The sequence below is a fragment of the Nothobranchius furzeri genome, chromosome 7, assembly GCF_043380555.1.
Source record: "Nothobranchius furzeri strain GRZ-AD chromosome 7, NfurGRZ-RIMD1, whole genome shotgun sequence".
NCBI lineage: Eukaryota > Metazoa > Chordata > Actinopteri > Cyprinodontiformes > Nothobranchiidae > Nothobranchius > Nothobranchius furzeri.
This window is the reverse complement of record NC_091747.1, coordinates 43094437-43111587: the sequence shown is the minus strand read 5'-3', so window position 1 is coordinate 43111587 and position 17151 is coordinate 43094437. Positions and strand designations below refer to the sequence as shown.

At 39.1% G+C, this 17151-nt stretch overlaps 1 protein-coding gene across 4 annotated transcripts in view; it reads left to right on the top strand.

Annotated features, from left to right (window-relative positions):
* The window catches only part of LOC107382586 (RALY RNA binding protein like), a 169907-nt gene extending 157914 nt beyond the window's left edge, over positions 1-11993 (top strand). For 3 of the 4 annotated variants that reach the window (XM_054751402.2, XM_054751403.2, XM_054751404.2), the window contains 4 exons: positions 355-468; positions 1301-1470; positions 3904-3942; positions 9196-11993. In XM_054751402.2, the coding sequence (XP_054607377.2) occupies positions 355-468; positions 1301-1470; positions 3904-3936 (317 nt within the window). In that variant the 3' untranslated portion in view covers positions 3937-3942; positions 9196-11993. Of the gene's footprint in view, positions 1-354; positions 469-1300; positions 1471-3903; positions 3943-6592; positions 6643-9195 lie in introns of all 4 variants that reach the window. The other variant, XR_008566011.2, reaches the window with a different exon arrangement.
* The last annotated feature ends 5158 nt before the right edge of the window (positions 11994-17151 follow it).

Sequence of the window (17151 nt, the reverse complement as noted above, 5' to 3'; positions counted from 1 at the left end):
TAAAAATAATGAAATGCCACCATGGGTTGTTAGCTACCTCGCTCGGTTCTCTGAAATGCCTTCATATTTACTTCTACAACTGTTTGATACAGCTAAACGGAGATTGTTCAGATTTGGCAGAGCCGTTGGCGCAGCGCTGTGCCGCGTGGTGGGCATAAGCTGCACACTAATCTCTAAATTGAAAACCAGCAGGTCCACAGTTTTAACGGGATTATTTTTCTGTTTGTCAGACTGAGGCATTCTTCCCCCGAGGAAGATGTGACTCAGAGTGATGAGGGTATTAATGTACGTCAAACACGAGTGCAGAAACGAAACCAAAACAAACTGACTGAGGCCGTTTGTGTATCGTTCCAGTGAAGACGGACCAACTCCAGATGATTAAACGGGAGCTCACTCAGATTAAGGTGAAGATCGACTCTTTACTGGGACGTCTGGAGAAGATCGAGAAGCAGCAGAGAGTCGAGTCTGGTGAGGAACAGAAAGAAATTAAACGTACACGTAGGCCATAAGTCTTGGTGACACAGTCGGAGATAAGAGCTGCAGAGCTCTCTGTCACCTCAGCAGACAGGTGTCAACGCCACGCTGACTCGGTTCTTTATAGATGCCACAGCACTGTCAAGGTCATGTGGGCAGAAAATTGCCACACGGTTCTGGTTTTTAATTAGTTCATGACACAAAAACATCAACGCAACTGTCCAGTTTGTCATTTGGAGTGGTAGAACCGGGTCAGAGGACATGGTGAGAGATAAAGTCTGAACTTACATGAAAGTAAAGAACTTGTTCTCCACATAAACTCAGGATTAAAGAAACAGATGAAGGAGAACACCGCTGCATTCAGGAACTCCATTAAAGACCCAACACTGGACAGATGGGAACACTAGACAATAAAGAATGAAGACATCAAGCTCCAGAGACTGAAGCATTGATCCAGAGATGGGTTTATCATTTCAGAGGCTGCTGTCAAATATGACACAAAAATCAATACCTCTCTTTTCTTATTTAGGAAATCACTTTTCCAATTCTAATCAACATCCTGTGTTATTCAAAGGCAAAACTATAAAATAAACTATTAGAAGTTCATGTTATATAATGTATCAAGTTGAATGTTGATGCAAACTATTTGGATTTAAAAATACACCAAATGTCCAAAAGAGACTCATCAAAGCCACCGTACCAGATGAATGGCTCAATCAAAATGTCACCAATTGTTAAACAAAAAGAAAAGAAGCATCAAAATTTTATTTTAGAGAGTTTTAATTGTTAGCTTTCTGACTGCACTTTCTTCCCTTCCTTGTTTCAGAGGCTCAAAGAAAGTATGAGGACAACTGTGACTCCCTGCACGAGGAGTCCGTGTCGGAGACAGCAGAGAACTCTGGCGAGGAGGCCGGCGAGGGGGCGCTGGATGTGGAGGCAGGGGAGATGACCGATGGAGGCGAGGACGACTACGATGAGGAGGGAAGCCACCATCTGGTAAGAAGAGACGGTTGACAGGACTGTCAGGGGCAGTGAGGAAGCAAAGCACTTTGGGAGATCTCAAGAAGACGCCGTCTTCACTGGCTGAAAGCTAATTTTCCTGAATTATTCATGTCCACAGTTGTGGCAGATCAGGGCTTCACAGAGTAAGTGAGAGCGCCTGGTCTGACAGTTTCTGTCAGTCCACCGGGGCTGTGACAGGACGAGAGGCTTGCGCACATACTTACAGGCTTTAATTAAAGGAGTGGGTTTCAGATACATGGGGTGGACCTGGTATGAACCACATTAACTATGAAGTGGTCGATGGACAAGAAGCATTTCAACTACAAGATCATAGAAGGAGAAACAAAAAAAAAACGCTGTTTTTAGGGTTTTAATTTTGTTTTGAAAAATGTAAAAATTTCAGGATGGCTCTATCAAGTAGCTTGTTTTGCTGAAAAAAAGCCCAAAACTTTATTAATTACAGAAATGTCAACCCTCTGATAAGACTATAAATGCTTTTATTTTGTTGAGGCTTCCAAATGATCTGCACTTCTTCCCCATGAGATGACTAAACTGAGACCAGCAGCAAAAACATATTTCTTCATTAAAGGGACGTTATGGAAGTTTGACAGCCAAAACATACATAGAAATAATAAATTTCTTCTTCATATATTCTCCTGCAATGCCCTGGTCCTGTAGAATGAGCCCTGGCATTTCTATTGTGATTTGGACTTTGGACTCGACTTTGACTCGATTGTCTTTGACTTGGACTTGACTCAAGACTTGACTGGAAAGACTTGTAACTTACTTGTGGCTCGCAAAGCAGTGACTTGGTCACCCCTCTGAAAGACACTGACACTAGTCTGTGACTCGATACAATCTGCTGGGTTTCACTTTTTACTGATGGGCATAATGAAGTGTCATGATTTGGTGCCACATCAATAAACTGAATTTAATTGGTTCTGTTCTTTATAAATGTACGGTGGCCCAGAAGGTTCACTGAAAATAGCATCCACAAAGCAACAGCAAAATCTACAGTGTGACAAACAAAACTGGTGACATGGCAGGTGTGTACCTGCGTATCATTTATTTGCAAAAATTATTCTATTACCTTAATTATGCTGAAAGCATAAATAAAAGAGAGAAAAACGCATTCAGGACCGCTGTGCTTTACAGGGGTGGTATGAGTCACAAACACTGCCATCTTTTACTTATTTACATTCAGGTAGTAATTAAGGTATTAACGTTTAAATTGTGCTATTTTTTGTCCTCTTTGGCTTTTGTTGTTGTGTTCTGGCTTCTGGATTTCATTGAACCTCCTGGGCCGTAAACAGCGTTAAAAACATTAGTCTACACTACTCTGTCACCTGCTGGTGCAGTCCCTTTAAAATAAGTACTCTGAATGCTTTCTGCCTGAACTGTGTTGACTTCATAGGTTAGTATCTCAGATCTACAATAGGAATTTTATTTAAACCTGTTTAGTTTGTTGCTAACATCCAGATAGGAACAACTAAAAACACATATTTTCTTATTTATTGAAATTTCAGTAATAAACTCGCATAATTACCGCTCCTCCATGACAGATAAAGTAAAACGGTTGAGGTTCAAATGATTATCGAGCCAGCTTTTTCAGCTCTAATTCCAAACAGAAGCAGCTTTCATCAGTCTTCCCTCTAATGTGATTGTTCTCTCAAAGCTTATATCGATTGCATTCAGCGAAGCCATTTGATCTCAGCGAGCTTTGCGTCAGCGCTCATTTATCACATCAGTGATTTCTAAAAAAAAGGACAGATTTCCATCTGTCGAAGGTTCTTTTATCAAAAAAGCAAACAAAAAAAACTGCCGTTTTGCTGTCATTTTTATTCATTTAACATTATTATGGTAGGTTTTTATTCATCATTTCCTCTGAAGGTTGAAAGCTGAGTGTCAGTGTTGCTTTCAAACTGCAATTTAATTGTGATCCTTTTATTGCAACCCTGGCTGGTGTTGTAATTATATTTTAGTTTAATAACAGTCATTTGCATGCCGATGCTTTCAAAACACCCTCAGTGTTTTATATTATACAGCCGTCAAAACATGTTACTTATAATGAAAAAAATCAAAAATACAGGAAAAACTTGTATTTTGCAACATCAAAGCACTTATCCTGAGTCTAATCTATGCTTTTTGTATGCCTTACTTTTGTAACGCCTCTTTTATTAGCCATAACCCGGTTAGCACAGCCTTGATGAAAGCTTTGCATTTCTCTCTATCGGATATTATGCCTTAACAACACATCTGAGGGGGTTTATTTGTTTCCAGAAGGACATGTTGATCACATTTTTAGATAAGTTAGCACAAAGGGCTGTGCTCCCATTGAGCCTTTATCATGGGTGACCTTTAAAAAGTTAAATTACAACCTGGGAGCTGACTTCCTTCCTGTGTTCTCTCTCTCTCTTTTGCTTTTAGATAGAGAACCACGTATCAGACATCGACAACTGAGATGAGGTAAGGGCTTTGGGTTCCTGTTAAACCAACGTGTCCATTGCAGGATCTGCTCCTCTGGTGCATCCTGATTAAACATCCAGATCTTATTAAAAACCCGCTCAGTGGTGTCTTCAGTGCCTCCAAAACTCACGTTAATCATCTCAGAAGTCGTGTGCTACGTGACATTTAGGAAAGCAGCATCACTGAAGGGCAGATAATACAGAGTTCAACACAGGGAGCGTTAACGGCGTTCCAATGGGCCAGAACTTCCCATAAACAACATTATGATAATTGAATTGTGAAGAGGCGGAGGGGGGTTGAGGCCTAAGGTTAAGAGTTCCCTGCTTCTCCCCTCACAGGGAGTGGGTAATGATGCAGCACTGACACCGTCTGGCTCGGCGATGGTCAGCTCTTCCTATTCAGGCAGACAATGTTCACAATAAGCTCCGAAAAATACAAATAATTACATCTTTACTTAGTTTAGTAGAGGACACTAGTGTGAGTTGGAAGCAGATCGATTGGGGGGATTTTAAAAGCCGATTCTGTTGCAGATCCACATCATAGCTTTTTCATACTTCCAAATTAATTAAGCACACATGTAGTAGTTCAAATGATCAAAAACCTTTTACTCCACCGTATTATTTATGTAAGACTGAACACTTACCCTACATACTTTTGCACAAAATCTACAGAAGAAACATGAATAACGAAAATGAAAGTCGCAGAAATGCGATAGCTTCTAGATGAAGCTCAGATCACCAGACGGTTCACGGGAACTGTAATTGACAAATGCTTTTCGGAGCGCCTTGTGGAAAAACTTAAGGAGTGTTGCTTCAATCGGCATAAAAAACAAGTTACATCCAAGCTTAAATGAAGTCCGTGATGGCGCAGAGACAGCTCCCACACCCACTTTATATTGCCATCATGTAACCTGTAGTGAAAAACGTGATTGCGCCAAATTCCCGCCACAGACTGACCAATTATAAACAGCCAAAGGCTCTCTTGTGCTGCCTCCACTTTGCAACAAAGTAGCATCGTAGTTTTTTTTTAAAACAGCTGGAGTTGCGTGATTATTTTCTTAATCCTTCCTCGATTGTTGAATGGTTAGGAGGAACAACCACTGGCTTCTTCTCTTTATCTAACCCGGGATGGTTGTGTTGCTGTTAGGGTTGTCACGGTATCTAGTGTAGAGGTAAACCCCAGTAAAAAAGATGACAATAATAATAACCGTCTTATTTTAAAAAAAATATATTATCTCGGTGGATTACCGTGGCTGTGGTGTAGGTGCGGTGACCCTTACCAGCCACCGTATCATCCGCTGAAGTTGCCCACATGCGCACTTTGTTGTTTACAACCAAAACTTTCTTGAAGCTAAAGCTGAAATAATGGCCAAAGGATGAGACGGCAGTGCTCAGAACATTTATTATCCCTCAAAGAAGACAAAGTGGGAAGTGCGGGCATTTTTTTGGATATTTGAAGAATGCCGAGGGACAGTTGATAGAAGACGGCTATCCTGTTTGCAGCCTATGCAGGAAAAAGTTTCTGTGAAAGGAAGCAACGCTTCAAATCTCATGACACATCTGCGTGACCATCACCCACAACTCTACAGTCAATGTAAGGCAAGCTAACGTTAGTGTTTTAGCTAAAATGCGTGATTCGAGGATTTGGGTTGAGGGAGAATGCAACGAGTCGCTATATAAAGCAGCCGCAGTGCCGCTACCTGCATATAAACCGTGTCGCGGACACCCCCATGTTGAAATGACACTATGCATTACGGGGCTCCCAGGGGCAGATAAGAGTTGGTCTCTCTCCGAGAATAATTATGAATTTAACAATGATTACTGCCTGATGACATTTCCCCACATCTGCAAAGCTCACTGGAAGGACACAAACCGAGGACAACATTTTCCTGATATAGGGTTTATTACTCAAGTAAGGGTAAGAAAGTATCTGATTAGAAGGCTACTTGAGTACTGAGTATCATCTGATCTAATACTTTTAAAATGATGACATCAAACAGACAAAAAATAAGAAGTTATGGGCAAATGTTGGTATTTTAAAGACTAAAGGGAAAAAATGTAAACAAATAAACAACATAATTACAAAATGTCAAATTTCAGGCAAAATTTAGATGCAAACTGAGGACAATATTTTCCTGATATGCAGGGTTTATTTAATTGTCTGAAAATGTAACACGTTTAAAAAAAATACAGCGATAATACCAAAAACCGTGATAATTTAGGTCACAATAACCGTGAGGTTCAATTTTCACACCGTGACAACCCTGGTTGCTGTTGTATTTTATTTCAATGTAACTAAAAACCTTTTCTTCAATCCTGGCGAGTGAATCTCACATTCAGTGGCTAAAGATAATGAACAAGCTTCCGCCATTGCTGTTTTTTTTTGTTGTTGTTTTTTTTCAACTGGTCCGTCACCTAAAGTGTCTGAGCAGCACGCATAACTTCATTGTTCTTCCCACGCATTGTGGCTGTTTTTGGCATTTCGCTGCACTGCAATGCATCGATTAACGGGTGAATCGGCACACCCCTTGTGTTAATAAAAATAGACAAAATCCTTCTGAAAAATGATATTTTGATGTTAGTCATGTGGGATCAAGTGTTTCCTCTTTCATTAATTCATTTAGTTTTTTTTTTTTTTTGCTTTAATGAAGGCCCTGGGTCTTTTCTCCACCAGCCTTGTCAGGAGCATCTTCAGATGGAGGTCACTTGGATACAATCTCTGTGTGACTGGACACGTTTTCGGAAGGGTTTAGGACTGACTCAGGCCAACAAGGACTTGCACCCTTTTCTATTCTCAGCCACTGGCTTGGCAGCTTGGCTTCTGTGTTTCACATCACTGTCTTTTTTTTTTTTTTTTTTTTTTTTTTGCTCTTTCTTGTTTCAACCCACAGAAATTGTTGAGTTTAAACCAAGAGGGAAAAAATCTGAAAAACGAACACGACCAGAAGTGTGTTTTAACACACACACACACACACACACACACACACACACACACACACACACACACACACACACACATTAATATGCTTGTGTGGATCCTCCCTTGACTTTCATTCATTTGTTTGTTTGGTTGGTTTTGTTTTTGTGACTGTATTATGCCTAACCATACCCCAATCCTAATCATAACCGATGTTGTTCTATTCCTAACCCTAACCTAAACAAAAGTTAATTCACACCATATCTCTAAAATGTCATTTTAGGGTATTTTGTCATCGTGTGGACTAGCCAAAGGTCCCCACAATGTGAAATTGTCCACACACTACAGGTTAAAAGTTAAAATGTGTCTACATAAACCTTTAAATACACACATACACACAGAGAGAAAGTGCTCTGAAATCTATTCAACTCATCATTAAAAACTCTAATTTTCCACGAGTCAGTGGAAGACATGTGGTTCTACCAAAGGTTATTGGTTAGAGTGTTACTAATGCCAAAAAGTCTGGAAGTCAATATGAATTATTCATTAAACCACACTGTTTGTTTGCAAATTTAAAATAAAAAAACTGCATCAACGAGCGTTAAAGGAATAAACACAACTCCAGGTGGAGTATATGTATTAGTGCCTTCATCAAATCCTGCTATACACTGTCCTATTCATGTCTACTGCCCTCTGGTGGAGAATCTACAGAGGGATATGTTATTTCTATACTACTCATATTGTTGTAGTATAATAAAATATAGTTGGTACATTCAAGTGATTTAATTAATAGTTCCGTTATAAAAACTAGTTATTGTTGTTCTTATTTAATTGGCTCCAAAAGTTCATCAGTGGCAGATTTATGTCCAAAAATTAAGTTTCCTTAAAATAGCATAGTCCAGTGTTAAAGGGGCATTATGGAAGTCTGACAGCCAAAACATGTATAGAAATAATACATTTCTTCTTCATACATTCTCCTGCAATGCCCTGGTCCTGTAGAATGAGCCCTGGCATTTCTATTGTGATTGCCTTTTTTCTGTAAAATCACAGAAAAAGCGAGCTGCTCAGGTCGAGCAGACTGCTTCATGTGCGTTCACGCTCAGGCATAGCCCGTAGCATTTGCTATCTGTAGCTTTAGCAGCAGAGAGAGAGGCAGTTCCACTTTGTCGCTGTTCCTAACGCCTAGTGACAAAGCTAGCTACATTTCTGAGGACCTTAGCTACTTTCTGTAGAACTTTCTTCTAGATATTTCCTGCAAATTAGCAACAAAATAGCCATTTTCGCTGCAAACTGTTCTTTGAAGTTGTTTCAGCTGTCATCAAGGATATAAATGTTACAGATACAGAAGACGTCACCAGCCCTTTAGCTCACCTAGTAAGAGATAGACTCTCGTGTAGAAGACCTAGGTTCAATTCTGGGTGTGAACATAGTTTATTTAAAGTATCTGTTTTACATTAATGGTATACATTATAATGTACATTATTTTACAGTAAGATGCCCAAATTTTTATTTGAGGCTCGCCGAACGGCATTGAATTCACAGATAAAAAAGATGTGGGTTCAACTTTCATTTTGGAAGAATTTTTCAAGCAAGGGAAGGGAATGATCTGAGCATGCAGGAGGACTGACCCATCTTAAACCTTCGCTGGCTGTGCTGAAGAGAAAGGTACAGAACCAAATTATTTAATTAATTAGCTGCGCGTTCTCCTGTCCTCTGTCCTCTGGGCCACACACACACACACACACACAAACACACACACACACACGGGACTGTCTCAGCTGTTATTTTCGTTAAGGAGTGTGCACGTACAGCATGCGCGCCTCGTGCACGAGCCTACTATTGAAGCTGCCATTACGCTTTTGGCCTGAGGGGGCAATCGCGAGCATAAAAATTCAAAACTCCGTAAAGTCCCTTTAATGAAAGCAAACTCAAATGATTTATAAATGAACCAGATTAGGTTCTAAATGTCAGATTTTATGTTATTTTATTCAAATTAAACACTTTATTTCTGAGATTATGAAAATTTTGTTAATTAGTGGTAAAAAAAATAAACACTAACTATGGCTTTTATCAGCCTTTTCATGCAAGTTCTGAGTTTTAATCCCTTTAACTAGGCCACATATTTGCATTACTGTTACAAACACCTTAAATCCTCCTCAGTGTATAGAACAGGCAGATGTTTCACCACAAATCATGGTTGGAGCTTCATTGTCCAGCAGGATTGCATGCAAATCCAGCAGAAAATAATTCAAGCTGCCTACTCCTGATCAGATTCACATCGTTTTACATGAAGATTGTAGAGGAGAGGCGGTCACATGGTGTGTTTTATCTCTGCAGGGCGAGGAAGTCGACTCCTGGCTGTAGGTTTTAGACTCCATCTTCGCTTTCAAGGATCTGTGAGGGATCAAGATGCCTAATCAGGACTGTAAAGAGATTCTGAATCGTGTTTCCAAGCCTGCAGCACAAACCAAATGAGATGTGCTCTGTAATGAAAAAAATAATAATTATAAGAATAACTTGTTAGAAAAACACTGAAGTGGTCCTGAAATAATGATTCTGACAGGGAGGAAGCAGGTTTATAAATAAAAGTCTAAAACCCGATGCTGATGGGTTGTTGATGCTTTTATAAAAATGTGCTTGCGCTGTAATTTTTCAATCTTTTTTCTTTTTTTGTTGTTTTTGTTCAAGTATCAAATTAATTCAAATGAGAGCGACCTGCGACTGCGGAGCGGTGTTCAGAGAATAACAGAAATATGGCTGCCATCTGGTTTTGGATTAGACTCGTGCATGAAAACCAGTAGCTGTGAGCGAAATGTTATCCGGCTTTATCCATTTATCACACAGAATGCCCAGAGGGGCCGTTCCATCATGGACCACAACTCCTGCCAAGCTTGTGAAGCAGAGAGGGCTTCCTGTGGTGAAGAGCCAGCTCTGACACAGGAACTCCGCCCAGGGAGCAGAACCCCGGCATCCTCCTGGTTCAGTCAGCATGGAGCCATGATGCTGCTGCTGCACCCTTTTTATTATTATTGTGCTCTGATTTAATCTCAGTGATGAAACCTTGAACCTAAAAGGCAAAAATCTAAATGTAATCTTTAAAACGCTCTCTGATTGGGTTTCCCGTTTCCCTTAAACCACCATCATGTGCAGGTCTAATAAACCTGATTACTAATAAATTACTGCTAATGAAATTGTGTCTCTAACAAACTTCATGTCAGCTTGTTCTCCGGTCCCGCTCTCGCTCCTGTTATGGTTTTATACTGGAAACCAGATCTCCCAGCTGCTAGCATCAAGTCATCAGATGTTAAAATTCTTCTGAAAACATAATTTTGTACAATTTTCAAACTTTTTTCTGCTTCTGTCTTTAATTTAATTTATTACTTAATGAACTGATGCATCTTGTGTTCTGAATTATGATTTTAAAAGTCAGCACTGATTATTAGTCATTAATGTGTGCGTACCTGTGTTTTATGGTGTACGTTTACGGGATTGTTTTAGCGAAAACTGGCCTGATAAATAAATAAAGCATCAAGATTTTGAGACATTGATAATGTATGCTTTTTGTACAATCTAGACAATTTAATTTAATGTTCAGGGTTTAATTTGAACCAGAGGTGCATTGATCATTCAGCCATGACCAGAATAAAGCAGTTTTTAATTTACTGGAACTTTAATATTTAAAGCAGTAATCCAGAGTTTTTCCTATTTAAGTATCCATGTATGATTTTTTTAGAAATCTGTAAAAGTGATAGGCTCATCCCTTCTGCTGATAAAATGTAGGATAAGCCCTCCACCATCCCTTAAAGCCCGCTCAGCATTAGGCAGTAGCGTTAGACATCTGCTGATGTACAGATATCAGTCACAGAGGGTTCACGAGCATTAGCAGAAATCTGATGCAGAGTTGGTGACATTTCTTATGGAGGAGTAAGGCTTTGAAAAAAAAGATGTGTGTTGACGAACAATAGGGGAACCACGTAATTTGGGATAGGGGCTAATGTGCAATACATTGTTCCACCTCTAGGTGGTGGCCTCCAATTATTAAAAACTTCAGAATTCTGTTTTAACCAGTTTGGAGTAAAAAGAAAATCTCTTTTGCAAAAGTGCCCTCTTCAAGTTGGAAGCAAAAAGTTTTTTTTTTTTTTTTTTTTTTTTTACCACTAGCCAAGCAGCTAATTTCCTAGCAGTAATTAGTGTTCATTGTTTTTCTATTGCATGGAAAATTCTGCAGATGCACCAAAGGTGTGAAAATACATTTTTCCACATGAGCTCTAAAATCAGAATTGAAAATAGTCAATTCCTTTTTTCAGATGGGGTATTCATGCCTATATTTGTTCATTAACCTGGAGGATGTTATTTTACTTTGAATATTTTATTTGACACATTAATCTTCACTTCATCCAGAAATTATAAAATCATATTTATTGTTAAATATTTCTCAGAATTGGCCTAGAAAAACTGTGATTGCTGCACCTCTAACCTAAAACATCAGACTTTCAGTTTTTTTTTATTACTCTTCTTTATTTAATCTTGAAAATTATGTGTTGTAATTTATATTTGCATTAAACATTTAATCCCTATTATAACCCAATGTTACTAATACGTTTCTGGGAAATCTGAGCCACTGGGGTTAAATCGTTGTGCCCCTTCAAAATAAATGTCTGGTAAATTATGTTATATTGTAATATTTAGCACTATTTTTGTATCCAAAAGGAGCACAGCTCTGATTGATGTTTACTTGTTTTTCCAACAGTAGCGTGACATGTCTGCACTCACACTCAGAACAAACCTTTCAGCTGTCATTGTTTATCTGGGTCGATTTGGAACGTTTCCCATAAAAAATCCCCTCACGTTTATTTCACAGCAACTCTGCCGTTTTAATGCCGTTCTGACTGTTTGATGAAACCAGAGTCATGGGACTCGTAGAGGTGTGTAAGTGACAACTGTTGTATAGAAATGTACATTTATTTGTAAAGATATTTTTATCAAACGGCATGTTTACTGTAACTTTGTATTTTCAGTTTTCATGTCTGGAAAAGAAAAGTATTCTAACTGTTGTAGGGCTAGAGGAGTCACTGTCATTGTAGATAATTATTTGTGTTCTTATTAGTCAATAAAAATGTTTGTGTCATACTTAATTTGTCTGATTTTATTGAGTGCTTTTATTTTTATATTCTAAAATAGGACAAATATTAGGGAATTACAGCAGGAAACGATGAGTACCCAATCTGAGTGCCTTTTATAAGAGGTTAATGTAAAAAAGTAAAAGAACTTTATGTGATCAATAATGTAAAATACTAATAAAATTCCTGGTTTTCATCAAAAAACTGATAGAAAGATGGGAGCCAAATAATCTGTTACAGCACACATGAAAATCCACAAAGATGACAGCTAAATTTCATCTGATTAAAGCTTCAGATTGAAATATTATTACATGATTACTGACAATCTGATGAAGTGAAATGTAGGCTGGTTGGATGGAGCTGCATCCAAACCTCCCATTATACACTCATTGTAACATGAAACTGGGATGTGTTTCCACCCCAGCTAGCTTAGCTGCTAATTTCCATAGTAAACATCCCTTTCATAATGTGAACCTTAATTTAATTTTACTGGGAAGAGAGAGATGCTACATCAACATACATGTCTCCCTTTAGACAGTAAGAAAGTAAATATTTGCTCTAAGGTTTAAGTAAACACAAGGACATCAGAAATTGAGTGCAAAGTGCAGCTCATGATAACAAATTCTCCTTCCGAGGAACATGCAGTGTGTCATAAATGGAACACTTAGTGGAGAATGTACCTTATCAAAAATAAAAAGCTGTTTCAGCACCCAGTCAGAAATGGAATGCTGCATCAGTAGAAAGTTTTGCATTAAAATGACAATGTGTAGTTTTTACCATTAATCTCCGAAATATCCAGTAAAATGTTGTAAATGAATTAAAAGATACCCAGTTGTAGAAAAATATTGACGGTTTCATGACTTATAACCATAAAAATCGTGTCTAAATGGGAACGGGTCTAAGGGTTTTTCTCAATGCCAAGGAACCTCGCCTTCGTGTCTTGGCCACGCCCCGGTTGCCCAAGAAATACGTCATCAGGAACTGCCAAGATGTGTTCCAATTTTCATATTCTACTGAGGTGTGTGTTTGTTAGCCGTTTAGCTAGCTGAGCAATGATTTAGGTGTCTCCTGCCCCCTATCGTCAAAGAAATTACACACTGTTACTTTAAAGAAATGTTAGTTTAAAGAAATGGAACAGTGTATCAGATGAAATGCAGTATGTCAAAAATGGAACAGTCTCTACTGTTCAGCTACCATTTGATAGTAAATATTTGTTACTAGAGCTTATTTCTTTACTTTTGACACATTCATGTGAATCAGTGAAATTGAAATAAATAATTTGCAGTGGATATGGAAAGTATTCAGACCCCATCAATTTTTCACTCTTTGTTACATTGCAGCCATTTGCTAAAATCAATTATCAAATAGTGAGCTGTAAGGTCTCATATAGACAGCTGTGTGGCTTTCCTAATCAAGTCCAATCAGTATAATCAAACACAGCTGGACTCCAATGAAGCTGTAGGACCATCTCAAGGTTGATCAGAAGAAATGGAAAGCATCTGAGTTAAATATGAGAGTCATAGTAAAGGGTCTGAATACTTAAGACCATGTGGGATCAGTTTGTCTCTTTTCTGCAGAAATGTCTAAAATTTTGTGTTTTTCTGTTTATATGCAGTGCTGTGTGTACATTAATGAGGAAAAAAAAACAATTTAACTGATTTCAGGAAATGGCTGCAATATAACAAAGAGTGAAAAGCTGTTGGGGGTCTGAATATGTTCTGTACCCTCTGTAGAAATGAACAACTGTAATCCATTGTAAGACTGACCAGGCCATTAGCTCATCAATCCAATTAGAAGTTATAAGTGAGGTAATCTCGCTAAAAAATTGCACATATAGTTAATCAAGCATGTTTATTTTTGCGGTAGGAATAAAAATTTTGGATGATTTGTTAATTTTAACAGAAAACCAAAATTTACTGCAAATAAAACCAGAACTAAAAGAAGATAATTGAACAAATAAAAACTTCAACAATGGTTTCAGCTGGACTAGTACAGCCCTACAGCTCTGTTTCCTGTTAGAATACCCTTGAAAGATCCCAGTGAGTCACTTAGACTCTGCAAAGGTGAACTAGCAGCAACAGATGGCTGATCAAAAGGCCTTCATTGATTTGCTGTAAAACTTAATGCATAAAGGTTAATGAGGACCAGCTCCAGAGCCACGAGCAATTAGCCGTCTGAATGAAGTCCACAGTGCTGATGTGTGGCATGACTGAGCACAGCTCTTACCTTTGGAACTGAGGTATAAAAATGTGTCGCTTATTTTTAAAGCACTGGAAGCTTTTCCATTTATACAGAAATAACTCTAATGTCTGAGGTAAAATAAATTAATATTTAATAAAGAGCAGTAGAATCAAAACGACCACACGTAATCTAATTCTACCAGAGCTGTGAGCCGTCCAGCCTTAACATTTGTAAAGCTTTTGAAATTAAGTTAATAAAGATTAAATAATTTAAATGGATGTGCTTTTCTAGGACAGATTTCTTTAATGTCAGCCTTTGGATCTTGTCTCGTTTTTACCTGTTTAGGTAGGGCTGTGTTGTAAATAAACCCAGAATGTTCTTCACACAGACAGCTCCACCCGTCCCTCCTCCTTTAAGGTGTTCTGGCTCTGCCTCGGGGTCTCCTTTAGAAGGACACGGCAGAAACACCTTCCCCAAGAGGCACCCAGAGGCTAACCTGACCACATTGACCCATCTCACCTGACAGAGGCGCTCCTTCCATTCCCTCTCTGAAGATTTTTTTTAGGGTTATCTTCTTATTTTGGAGTGAAGATGATATTTTTAAAGAAGTGTGCGTAGTACTTTTCTGATCATTTCTGCTGAGCAAAAACCACAGCTGGCCTACAAATCCAGACAAACTTATGCAGTAACAAAAATATTTTGCTTTGTAGGTTGCTCAAGCCACGCCCCATTGTACCCTCAGCAGGTCTACGCTTGGCCTGAATCCAAGGGCGTCAATTTGTTTTCAGAAACGCTGGGGACAATAACCATACACTTGAGTGGGGTTTAAAAATTGCTGGGGACAATAAAGTAGGCTAGCACAGGGGTCGGCAACCCGCGGCTCTGGAGCCGCATGCGGCTCTTCCATCCATCTGATGCGGCTCTCTGTGATTGTAAAATAATGAATGGATATTTAAATAAAAATCTCTATATGTTACTGCATTAATTTTACATCTGTAAGCTAATTCTAAATCTAAAGATTGGCTGCGTAAACCTGAACAGGCCCAACAAGGTCTTACTGTGAGACCGGGTTTACGCGTCACGCTTGTGCGTAATCATATCGGCGCATTCTGAGCTGAAGAGGATGTCAGATTCTGGGCTTCTCCTCAGACGGCTCCTGGATGTGTCGCCACATTGGAGACAGGAACAAGCACTATTCAGCCAAAGTTTCATAATCAGGGAACATTTTCTAAGTGACAAGTCTCTCTGAGATTCAGGGTTTGGAAAATGCTCGCTTCAGTGGGAGGAACCTTCCTGCATGCGTTCTGGTTCTGCGACGCGCTCCGAGCCCCTCTCCACATCTTCAGCTCGCTGTGCACCTTATGTAGTACACACTGACAGTGAGCTGCGCTGAGCAATGTCCAGCTCAGATGTTCAGATGGGAATCTTTTCTTGAGTGATTCAGCTACATCTGCGATGCGCGTAGAATAAAATGTCAGTTCGTCTGCATGCGTCGGGGTAATTCTTTCTATTCTTTCTCCGTCAAAATAAACGGCCAAATACGGGAACTGTCCGGTCAACACAAGCCCTGCTTTTAACTGTTTAGTTTTCTTGTGAAAATAGATCAAATTAAACTTGATTAACACCAGAGCCAGGCGCACTGCGCCGTTATCTCCGTCACTGTAAATGAGGGAAAAACAAATTGATCGGATCCTTTTCTGACCTTCCCCACCTACAAAGTTTAATTACAACAATCAAACGTGACAGAGCCTGGGTTTGTATTCTGAACAGTCTAAACATGTTTTAAACAGAAACGTATGACAAAAGGGGCACCTGCTTAGTAAAACCACCAACAGGGTGAAAAATACCAAAAATTGAAGGCAGACGGGCTACAACTTCTGGATCCATTTTATATAAATCGTTTTATTGATTATCGTCTTATGAAAGATAACTTTGACGTACACGAGCGACCAGGCACGTTGCAACCTTTTCAGAAGTGTGGGAGATGTTGTCTGTGCCTAAAATAATTTCATGTTATTCATCTTGTTAGTTTAATTTCCATAATAGTGGAGCAGGTGCGAATTTTAGACGCGTCACGCATGTCTCCGTTTTAAACATGTTTAAACTGTTCAGAATACAAATCCAGGCTTTGTCTCGTTAGACTGGTGTAACTAAAGTTTGTACTGAATGAAACTTTACATTAAACCATGTTGAAAAGAAAAGGATCCGATTAAACCGTCTCCCCCTCATTTACAGTCAGGAAGTACAGCGCAGTGTGCATGGCTCTGGGGTTAATCAAGTTTAATTGTTTCTCTTTCCAAAAATCTTCACAAGAAGGCAAAACAGTTAAATGGCAGGTTACAGATATTTCCATTTGACTGTTTATTTTGACGGATTAACTCAAGGATGTTGGTTGTTTTGAAATGTGACGTGCACCGTCTACTTTTGGCCACAAGAGGCCCTCGGTCTGCTGCCTGCACGGCTGCAGGCTGTTAGGTAAATTGAGCTTCCCTGTTAAAAGGGAGCTCTTGAAGGTATTCTGGGAGAGATGTGCAGATGGGTGTTGGCACGGAGGTGTTTGCTCTCCTCTCTAGCTCTCCTAGCTTACAGACGTTAAGGTCTTCCATTCGCTACCTGAGTGGTATTTTCGTTTATTTCACTACCTTAGTGGTATTTTGAGTTTTTGGTATTGTTAATAGTAATTTGTGTGTCCTCGTTATAGAGAGACTTTGCTCACCCTTTTGGTGCAGTTTTGCGTTTACTGTTTAGCCTTATTCCAGCCTATGTGCTGCGCTTTTAGTTTATTATTAGATATCGTTTTTCTTTATTGGGAAATTCCTTTGTTTATTAATACCCAGTTTTGGATGACCCTTTTGTTCCCTTTTCAGCCTAGAGCTTCGTTTTTGTTTAATAAATATCTTATAGAGAACTGTAAAAGTGTTTGTTTCATTACAGTACAAAATCTTCTTTACTCCCTTAACCACATCGTGCTCCTAGCGAAGCCGAGGGACGT